This window comes from Calidris pugnax, unplaced genomic scaffold, assembly GCF_001431845.1.
Source record: "Calidris pugnax isolate Ruff unplaced genomic scaffold, ASM143184v1 scaffold166, whole genome shotgun sequence".
NCBI classification, from domain to species: Eukaryota; Metazoa; Chordata; class Aves; order Charadriiformes; family Scolopacidae; genus Calidris; species Calidris pugnax.
The window spans coordinates 366,122-375,068 of record NW_015090941.1 but is presented as its reverse complement, the minus strand read 5'-3'; the positions used below and the strand labels follow the sequence as shown (position 1 = coordinate 375,068).

The following is an 8,947-nucleotide window of genomic DNA, read 5'->3' as shown; positions in this document are numbered from 1 at the left end:
CTTTTCAGCATGGAAAAAGGCTGCTAAGATGATACAAACTCTTTTAGAAGAGCAAAGTATTTAAGTTGAGGAAAAAGACTCAAGAGTCAAGGTTTTACAGAGGCAGCACCTCCAAGGGGAAAAATAAGAAGCCCCAGAGGGCAGAGGAGCGAGAGCAGCTGATTGTGCATCCTCGATTCATTTGCAGAGCCTTCAGAACCTTACCCTCTTTGGTGTTTCAAATTCCTCTTCCTCTTCATCGCTATCAAAACTGGAGCCAGAGTCCATCGTCTCTGTATAAACTTGAGAGAATTTCCTCTTCCTGTCGGATGTTATTCTGGGGCTCCAGGACAGGTCACTCCCAGCTTTTCCCTCCTGTCGCTCAGTGGTAGAGGGCTCCAGGCTCAGCTGGGCCATTTCCACTTGGCCCCTTCCAGAGTCCCGAGGCTCTTCACTCTCCTCTTGGTAGTTTCTGAAGGGATCAAAAGCCCCAAAACGTTAGATTAAAATGGGGCAGCTAGCAGATTGCATCTCTTCCTTGATTGAAATCCCTAAAGGCCCAGAACCAAGCTTCTCCCTCAAGATCACCAACGGGATTCACTCACCCGTCTTGCTGCCAGTTGGTCACAGCAGTCCCCGCCAGGTCTTCGTGGGGCTGGTCTTTCTGGTCTTGGTTGTGTGACGTGTCCTTCAGGAGAGAGCCCAGAGATCAGTTCCTCTGAGCAAGAGAGCAGCCCGAAAGCCCTGCCATGAAAGCATCAGGCACAGAGGAGGGGAGCAGAGAGCAATTCCAAGGTGCATCCCTGTCCCTGGCAAAGCAGAGCCAGGCCAGGCGTAAGCGTTGGAAGAGCCTTGAGCCTGTCCTTGGGGAGAGGAGAGAGGCCACCAAGGTCCCCCCTCCTGCAGAGCCGGGGTTTCTCTTGGGGCAGAAGCAGCAGATTGGTGTGTTTGTGAAGGAGGAGCTGAGGGAGAGCCAGGGACCTTCTGGGGTTTGTACTTACTCTTCACTGTTGGTTTCCTGAGGATGGGGAACCAGGAGAATTTGGCCCGTGTAGACTTGATCAAGCTTCTAAACCTCCTGTGCACAAGAAACTAATAATCTAAAAATCTAATAAGTATTAAGCTAACAAACTAGTAATCTTCTAATCTCAACTAATATTTGTTCTAATCACTAATAATTGTAGCTATCCGGGTTGGTTTCAAATCTGAGATGTGAGTGGAGGGTGGAGAGCTGGGGACATGAGTGGTTCCTCCGAGACTCTCCACGGACGCGCTCCTTGGCGCTGCATCTCTCTAGAGCGGCATCACAATGGCGCCTGGGAGACGGGGCTGGAGCAGGCGGCCGAGGGCACAGGCCCCATTCCTGGGGAGGCAGGAGGCCAAGAGTTCTCCTGGGACTTGAGAGACACCAGGGAAGCAGGAGAGATTTGAAAGCTCTTCCCACAAGAGCTTCCACTGCCATGGGCACCTCAGGCAGCCTCTTGAGAGCTTCTGTTCACCAGAAACCACTGCCCCATGGCCATTAAATTTAGGAATTTGTTGCCATGAGCAAAGGCTTTGGGTTTCTTGTTTGTTTTGGAGGAGGAAACCACAGATCCCAACATAACGTTGTGTTTTATGAACGGGAGGTGTGCGTCCGGGCCACCGTCCCGCTGCCTTGCCCCTTCCTCTCAGCACAAAGGGCCGAGGGGGCAGGAGGAGCAGCTTCCCTCGTGCCTGTGGCCAGGGACAAGGTGTGACTGAGACCAGGAGCAGGGGAGGCGACGTTCTGCTCCCCAAAAAGCTGTGGATGGGGCCACAGGAACCCCCCGGCTCTGGGGAGATGGGTTTCAGAGCAGAGCTCTCACCTGAGGGGGATGGAAAGGAGCAGAGGCCTCTCTCAGGGTGCCATTTTGCAGTGTCACCCGAAAGACCCCTTGAAAATCCCCAAAGCAAACCTGTTAGTCTGCCTTTGAAATACTGGCTTCTGTGTTTTCTGGTCCTGCTTGTGGCTTTATCTTGCCGTGCACATGAGTTGTCAGAGACTCGAGCTGTCGGGGCCCTATGGGGATGCAGGCCCTTGGGTGGAGAGGCCTGTAGTGAAGGCTGCTGGTGGTGGCGGCTCTGGAGAAGCTGGTGCTGGTCCTGTGGCTGCCCCATCCCTGGAGGGGGTCAAGGCCAGGCTGGATGAGGCTTGGAGCAACCTGGTGTGATGGGAGGTGTCCCTGCCCAGGGCAGGGGGATTGAAACGCGATGATGTTTAAGGTCCCTCTCCTGTGGCTGCCCCATCCCTGGAGGGGGTCAAGGCCAGGCTGGATGGGGCTTGGAGCAACCTGGTGTGATGGGAGGTGTCCCTGCCCAGGGCAGGGGGATTGAAACTCAATGATGTTTAAGGTCCCTTCCAGCTCTAACTGCTCTATGATTCTGTGATATTGGCTGCGCTAGGCCTTGGCCTGCTGGAAAAGGTGCCCGTAATGGTGGCTGCTGGTGGTGGCGGCTCTGGGGCATTCTCTTTGAAATGCCTCGCGCAGTAGAAGGGCCGTTTGAGGCCCACCTGCCACCCGGGTGGGATCTCCCTTCCCCCTTGTTGGGTCCTAAACGCCCCACGTCCTGCTCCATAACTGGGCCTTCGACTACAATTTGGTAACCCCTCTCTTTCCCTCCCTCTCTCTCTGCTTGCCGCTCCCTCACCTTCTACCACGGCTACCATTCATTTGCTTCTACCTTACTGTTTGTTGTCATCTGTTGTTCTGACCTACACTGTTTGGGCCTCCCGCAACAGATCGATTAAATCCGTGTCATGCCATTCCACCATCTTGTCCAAGTTTTTCCTAATACCGGGCTCGGCCTTTGTAACAAAATTGACTTTCAACAACTCTAGCCCCCCATCTCTTCCTGAGTGTTATTGCGTATTTTTCCTCAATCTTTCCAGACAGTATTCAGGGGGTTCATCCTTCTGTTGTTTATTTTCAAGAACCTTATCAAAATTCTGCCCCTGTGGGGCGGCCTCTCTTACTCCCCTAATGATTAATCTCCTATCATCGGACATATTATTGCTGCTTTCAACATTGTTCTGTTACCAAGTGGGCCTTTGCTATGGGGCATTTCTGCTCCCCCGGAATCTGTCCCTGAACGCTGGGAGTATTCTCCCGCTCCCAGATTCTCATCCTGGCAGCTCGCATCATTGGTCTGTCTTCTGGTGTAAACAGGGCCCCTAAAATAAACCACATTTTATCCCAAGTGTAAAGATCGGGGCCTAAAAACTGGTCAGGTTGCTTGGCTACCCCAGAGGGTTCTCCAACAAATTTTGCATTTCTTTTTTCACTTCCCGGACCGCAGTACTGGTCAGAGACACATTCACAAACCCCACTCCTGCCAGAGGTCACAGAGCCCAGCTGAATGGGGTGCCCCCGCCAGCAAAAGAGGCTCCCCCCAGTTCCAGAACTGGAGGTATTTATACCTTCATGCCCCTTTTCCCATTGCTTCGGCACTTTAGGGCCCACATTCTTTGGCAATGGGTGAGCCTATCAGAGACTTTCATTTTAAAGGAGTTGTTCTCCTGAGCTACTGAATCCTGCCCACGCCCCCCAGCAACGAGCCTCGTCCATACGTCATCCCCCTCTGTACCAAATGGCCGAAACCCACAGAATGGCTGAAGCAAAACCCCCTGAGTTCATCTCCCACATTTCAGAATCACAGAATCACAGAATCTTCATGGTTGGAAAGGACCTCTGAGATCACCGAGTCCAACCACACACACACAAAAGCCCTCCACAATCCCGGGCACTAGAGCATGCCCTGAAGTGCCCCATCGACACGTTTCTTAATGACCTCCAGGGATGGTGACTCCACCACCTCCCTGGGCAGGCTGTTCCGGTGCCTGACCACTTTTTCTGTCGAGTACTTCTTCCCAATATCTACTCTAAACCTGCCCTGCCCCAACTTCAGACCATTTCCTCTGCTCCTGGCATTATTTCCATGGGAGAAGGGGCCAACCCCCACCTCTCTACAGCCTCCTTTCAGGGAGTTGTAGAGGATAATGAGGTCTTCCCTCAGTCTTCTCGTCTCCAAACTCAACATGCCCAGTTCCCTCAGCCTCTCATCACAGGACTTGTTCTCTAGACCCCTCCCCAGCTTGGTGGCTCTCCTCTGGACACACTCCAGCACTTCAACGTCCTTCTTGTAGTGAGGGGCCCAGAACTAACACAGCACTGGAGGTGAGGCCTCACCAGTGGCCAGTACAGAGGCACCATCACTTTGGAAGGTCTTGGATGAATGTTCTCAGCCTCTGCTGTGCTGTAAGTTTGTTCCAGCCCCAGCTACTTTCTTGTCCCCGTGCACCATTTCGCACCTCCCTGGGCAGGCTGTTCCGGTGCCTGACCACTTTTTCTGTCGAGTACTTCTTCCCAATATCTACTCTAAACCTGCCCTGCCCCAACTTCAGACCATTTCCTCTGCTCCTGGCATTATTTCCATGGGAGAAGGGGCCAACCCCCACCTCTCTACAGCCTCCTTTCAGGGAGTTGTAGAGGATAATGAGGTCTTCCCTCAGTCTTCTCGTCTCCAAACTCAACATGCCCAGTTCCCTCAGCCTCTCATCACAGGACTTGTTCTCTAGACCCCTCCCCAGCTTGGTGGCTCTCCTCTGGACACACTCCAGCACTTCAACGTCCTTCTTGTAGTGAGGGGCCCAGAACTAACACAGCACTGGAGGTGAGGCCTCACCAGTGGCCAGTACAGAGGCACCATCACTTTGGAAGGTCTTGGATGAATGTTCTCAGCCTCTGCTGTGCTGTAAGTTTGTTCCAGCCCCAGCTACTTTCATGTCCCCGTGCACCATTTCGGTGTGTGTTGTGCTGTCAAAGAAGGGCTCCTTCCTCTTGCAATGTTGCTGTGTTTTTACCGAGTTAACAATATCTTCTCTTCTGCTGAGCGTTGTGCCAGCCTTGATTTCTCCTCTGTCTTTGGGGCAGGGGCTGAGGGGAGGGAAGGGGAGTCTGGCATCGTGTTGAGGCCCCAGAGGAGCCTTGAGCAAAGGGTCGGGCTGAGGCCCGAGCACCATCTTGGTCTCTGCTCAAGTGCCCCTTCATTCATCCTGGAGCCGCATCCTCAGCTATTGTGGGTATTGCCCACAGCAGTGCTGTCAGGGAGGGGTGTCCCTTGAATGAGGACAAAAGTGATGACGTGCTAAATATTAATGAAAAAAACATCTTATATTTTATTAAGAGGTGAAGAATAAAAAGTCCTGGGATCTTCCACTCATTGCTGGTGGCAAGCCTTCACATTTGCTGTGAGCAGAGATCCCAGGTCTTCCCTCTAAATTAATCTTCCCATGGTCCTCCTTGTGAAGCCTTTGCAACAGAGAAAGAGTTTTTTCCAAACTCTTCCTACCCACAGCTCACCCCTGTCCAACTTTTCTGGGGTGTTAAGAAATGGCAGATATTGGGGTTGGTGGGGCGATGTTTTCGTTTCTGTCGGACGTCCCCCTGGGGAAGCTGGACGTGAAGCTTTGCCTCTCGGGTGGAAATTGCACCCTGGGCTGGGGTGATCTTTTGCAACGATTGTTCTGCTTTTCTCGGTGCTTGGCTTTTCACTGAATTTCACTGAAATGGCTTTTGCCGTAATCTTGTGTAGATTAAGCAGGCGGTTAAACATAAAGATTTCACCTTCGCGCTCCTTGTCTGTTGCGCTGTTTTGATCAGGACTGTGGTTCCTTAAGTTGCAAAGAACTGCAGGACGCGGCGTGGCAGGGATTTGTCTTTGTCCATCGGATGGATTAGGTAGGAACGTTCATGGCTTGTCGTTAGTCCAGATTAATATTATTAGTTTCTTTACGTTCAGTCACTTGTTTACACTTGTTTTCTGTTTATGTGAATTTTTCCTTGTGGAATGCTGATAACATTATGTATTAAAAGCAAGTCCTTTTAATTCATCTACGTAAATGGGCTAAATATCTTTTTTTTTTTAATTTTATTTTAGTGAAGCAGTTCTTCCTCCCGACCCTGCTGCCATTCTAATACTGGCTTTTTAAACAAACTCCCACACCAGCTTGCCTTTGCCGCTGTGCTCGGAGCAAGCGTCTCCAGCAGCGGCTTCCAATTTATAATTCATTAAGTCACGCAGCTCTTGGACTCTGGGGCTTTTGGAGAGGACCGAGGATTTTGTATCCCCCTGATCTCGATGTAGAGTCTGGAAAACGCAGGGGGAAAAAGCATTTCAGCTTGTGGTGGGGGGAGAGCTCCGTGGCCGAGCCGGTGGGCACTTTGTGTGTGTTTTTGGGGAGCGTTCCCTTCCGTCTGATGGCGAGGGTGAGTGCCGTGGGGTGTCACTGGGCTGAGATAGTGTCCTTCGTGGCCACCCGAGGAAACACGCAGCCTGGACCTGGGGAGGAGCCTTGTCTCTGCCCGAACCACGGTCTGTCTCACGGGGATCCGCTCAGCCCGAGTTGTAACCGCAGCAAAACACGGCGGGGATGGAGCCCTCGGATGGAGCCACGGTTTGGTAGCAGCAGGAGAAGATGTGGGCTACTTAGCTGTTTCTGTGAAAAAACACAATTCCTTTGAACCCGCGGGTCACTGGTTATAGGCTGATTATTTCCGCCTGTCAAAAGGTCCTCCAACCAAATAATCCACCATTTCTCCTCTTGAACGTGAGGGGCCAAGGAAAGCAGGATGCCCTGGGGCTTTATGGAAAGGCGCATATTTTCTTGGGAAAGCGGACAGAGAGGTGGGAAGCATTGGAGAAAGGCCTTACCATTCCCCGCGAGAAGAAGAGACCTGGGGGTCTTCATTCTAAATTCGTTTTCTGATGGTCCTCCTGTAAAAGCCTTTGCAAAAGAGAAAGAAGAAACCACAAATCAGCCCGAAAGCCCTGCCATGAAAGCATCAGGCACAGAGGAGGGGAGCAGAGAGCAATTCCAAGGTGCATCCCTGTCCCTGGCAAAGCAGACCCAGGCCAGGCGTAAGCGTTGGAAGAGCCTTGAGCCTGTCCTTGGGGAGAGGAGAGAGGCCACCAAGGTCCCCCCTCCTGCAGAGCCGGGGTTTCTCTTGGGGCAGAAGCAGCAGATTGGTGTGTTTGTGAAGGAGGAGCTGAGGGAGAGCCAGGGACCTTCTGGGGTTTGTACTTACTCTTCACTGTTGGTTTTCTGAGGATGGGGTAGCAGGGGAATTTGGCCCGTATAGGCTTGATGAGGCTTCGATACCTCGGGCGCAGGATATACTGGACCACAGGAGCTGGTACTGGGAAGGCTGGAGGGTACCAATACAGGTAGGGGACTGGGTTTATGCTGCAAGAGAGACAGGACAGACATTTCAGGGAAGGATTCAGTGTGGACTGATGCAATTGTTGAGGTACAAGCCCCGTTTGTTAAGAGCAGCATGGGTGAGAGCACGTGGAACCAGCAGGGAGCAGGATCTCCAGGCTTCCCAGGGAGACAGAGGCTATTCCAGCTCCAGGTTTCCCTGGAGGGGCTGGAGTGTGTGTTGGTGGCAGGACGCAGAGCTTCCTGGGGATGGTGGCAGGAGTGCCCAGGAGAAGAGGCCCTGAAGAGCAAGCGCTCCTGGAGAAACACTCACTTGGTGTTGTCTGGCAGCAGAGCTCCTCCAGTCCCCCAATTCTCCTGGGTCCAGTCTTCCTCCTGAGGGGCCCTTGGCGGGGACTCCAGAGGCAGAGTGTGGTTTGCTTGAGCTGTAGGAGGCCAAAGGGAAAGACTGAGGAAGGGCAAGGCCAAAGCCCAAGCCAAGGCTCTTCCTCATTTCTGTGAGAGCAGGTGGGAGAGAAGCCACCACTTGGCTGAAAGCCGGGCTGTGGGCATCCCGAGGCGGGACACCAGCCCCCAAGAGAAAGACCTGAAGCCAGCCTCATCCAGTCCCTCCCACAAAGAGTGGCTGCAGCCCATTTCAGACCAATTGGCCTGCCCACCGTACCTCTCCTGATGTTCTCATAGGAGGTCTGGGACTCTGGAGCTGGAAGAGGGTCCCAGCTGGCCTGGATGGGCGGCAGGGGGATGTCTGGGAGTGTTACATCCGTGTCTAAGAGGATCTGGAAGGAGACAATGTGCGTGCAGGTCACATACCCATAACATGGATACGAGGCCCCTTTTCAGCATGGAAAAAGGCTGCTAAGATGATACAAACTCTTTTGAAGAGCAAAGTGTTTCAAAGTTGAGGAAAAAGACTCAAGTCAAGGTTTTACAGAGGCAGCACCTCCAAGGGGAAAAGTAAGAAGCCCCAGAGGGCAGAGGAGCGAGAGCAGCTGATTGTGCATCCTCGATTCATTTGCAGAGCCTTCAGAACCTTACCCTCTTTGGTGTTTCAAATTCCTCTTCCTCTTCATCAGTATCAAAACTGGAGCCCTGTTCCTGTTTCCTCTTCCTGTGAGATGTTATTCTGGGGCTCCAGGACAGGTCACTCCCAGCTTTTCCCTCCTGCCGCTCGGTGGTAGAGGGCTCCAGGCTCAGCTGGGCCGTTTCCACTTGGCCCCTTCCAGAGTCCCGAGGCTCTTCACTCTCCTCTTGGTGGTTTCTGAAGGGATCAAAAGCCCCACATCGTTAGATTAAAACATGGGCAGCTAGCAGATTGCGTCTCTTCCTTGATTGAAATCCCTAAAGGCCCAGAACCAAGCTTCTCCCTCAAGATCACCAATGGGATTCACTCACCCGTCTTGCTGCCAGTTGGTCACAGCAGTCCCCGCCAGATCTTCGTGGGGCTGGTCTTTCTCGTCTTCGCTATGTGACATGTCCTTCAGGAGAGAGCCCAGAGATCAGTTCCTCTGAGCAAGAGAGGGGGCATCTTCCCTCTGATCAGCTTCCCACAGGGTGAATCAAGTTAAGCCCCCTCCCGTCCCCACCAGGTAGAAGTAAAACCCCTTGATCTAACGGCAAAGAGATACCCCAGAGAAGAAAGGATGGTTTTGGCAGCCATTGTAGCGTTTGCCACAGTTTGTAAATCCAAGCTGAGTTAACTCTGCCTTGGACAAACATTAATTCTTT

The 8,947-nt window shown here is 52.6% G+C and overlaps 1 protein-coding gene and 1 long non-coding RNA gene across 2 annotated transcripts; both read right to left on the bottom strand.

The window, feature by feature from the left end:
• Positions 1–258: 258 nt before the first annotated feature.
• Positions 259–2,125, bottom strand: LOC106893679. The gene is made up of 3 exons (XR_001413146.1): positions 1,917–2,125; positions 585–667; positions 259–451 (listed from the first exon to the last, which is right to left on the bottom strand). It is a non-coding gene; the product is annotated as an uncharacterized LOC106893679 (long non-coding RNA).
• A 4,067-nt stretch (positions 2,126–6,192) lies between these two features.
• LOC106893676 lies at positions 6,193–8,694 on the bottom strand. The gene is made up of 7 exons (XM_014951844.1): positions 8,615–8,694; positions 8,258–8,480; positions 7,884–7,998; positions 7,533–7,644; positions 7,086–7,243; positions 6,712–6,784; positions 6,193–6,496 (listed from the first exon to the last, which is right to left on the bottom strand). The coding sequence occupies exons 1-6, from the start codon at positions 8,692–8,694 to the stop codon at positions 6,750–6,752; spliced, it is 723 nt and encodes a 240-aa protein (XP_014807330.1). The 3' UTR covers positions 6,193–6,496; positions 6,712–6,749.
• Between the last annotated feature and the right edge of the window lie 253 nt (positions 8,695–8,947).

What these genes read in the sequence shown, in the direction of transcription:
- LOC106893676 (XM_014951844.1), bottom strand. Translation starts at nt 8,694, where the DNA reads ATGTCACATAGCGAAGACGAGAAAGACCAGCCCCACGAAGATCTGGCG. An exon ending in ACCAACTGGCAGCAAGACGG is followed by an intron (nt 8,481 to 8,614) that starts GTGAGTGAATCC and finishes TGATCCCTTCAG; the next exon opens with AAACCACCAAGAGGAGAGTG. An exon ending in AATTTGAAACACCAAAGAGG is followed by an intron (nt 7,999 to 8,257) that starts GTAAGGTTCTGA and finishes GTCTCCTTCCAG; the next exon opens with ATCCTCTTAGACACGGATGT.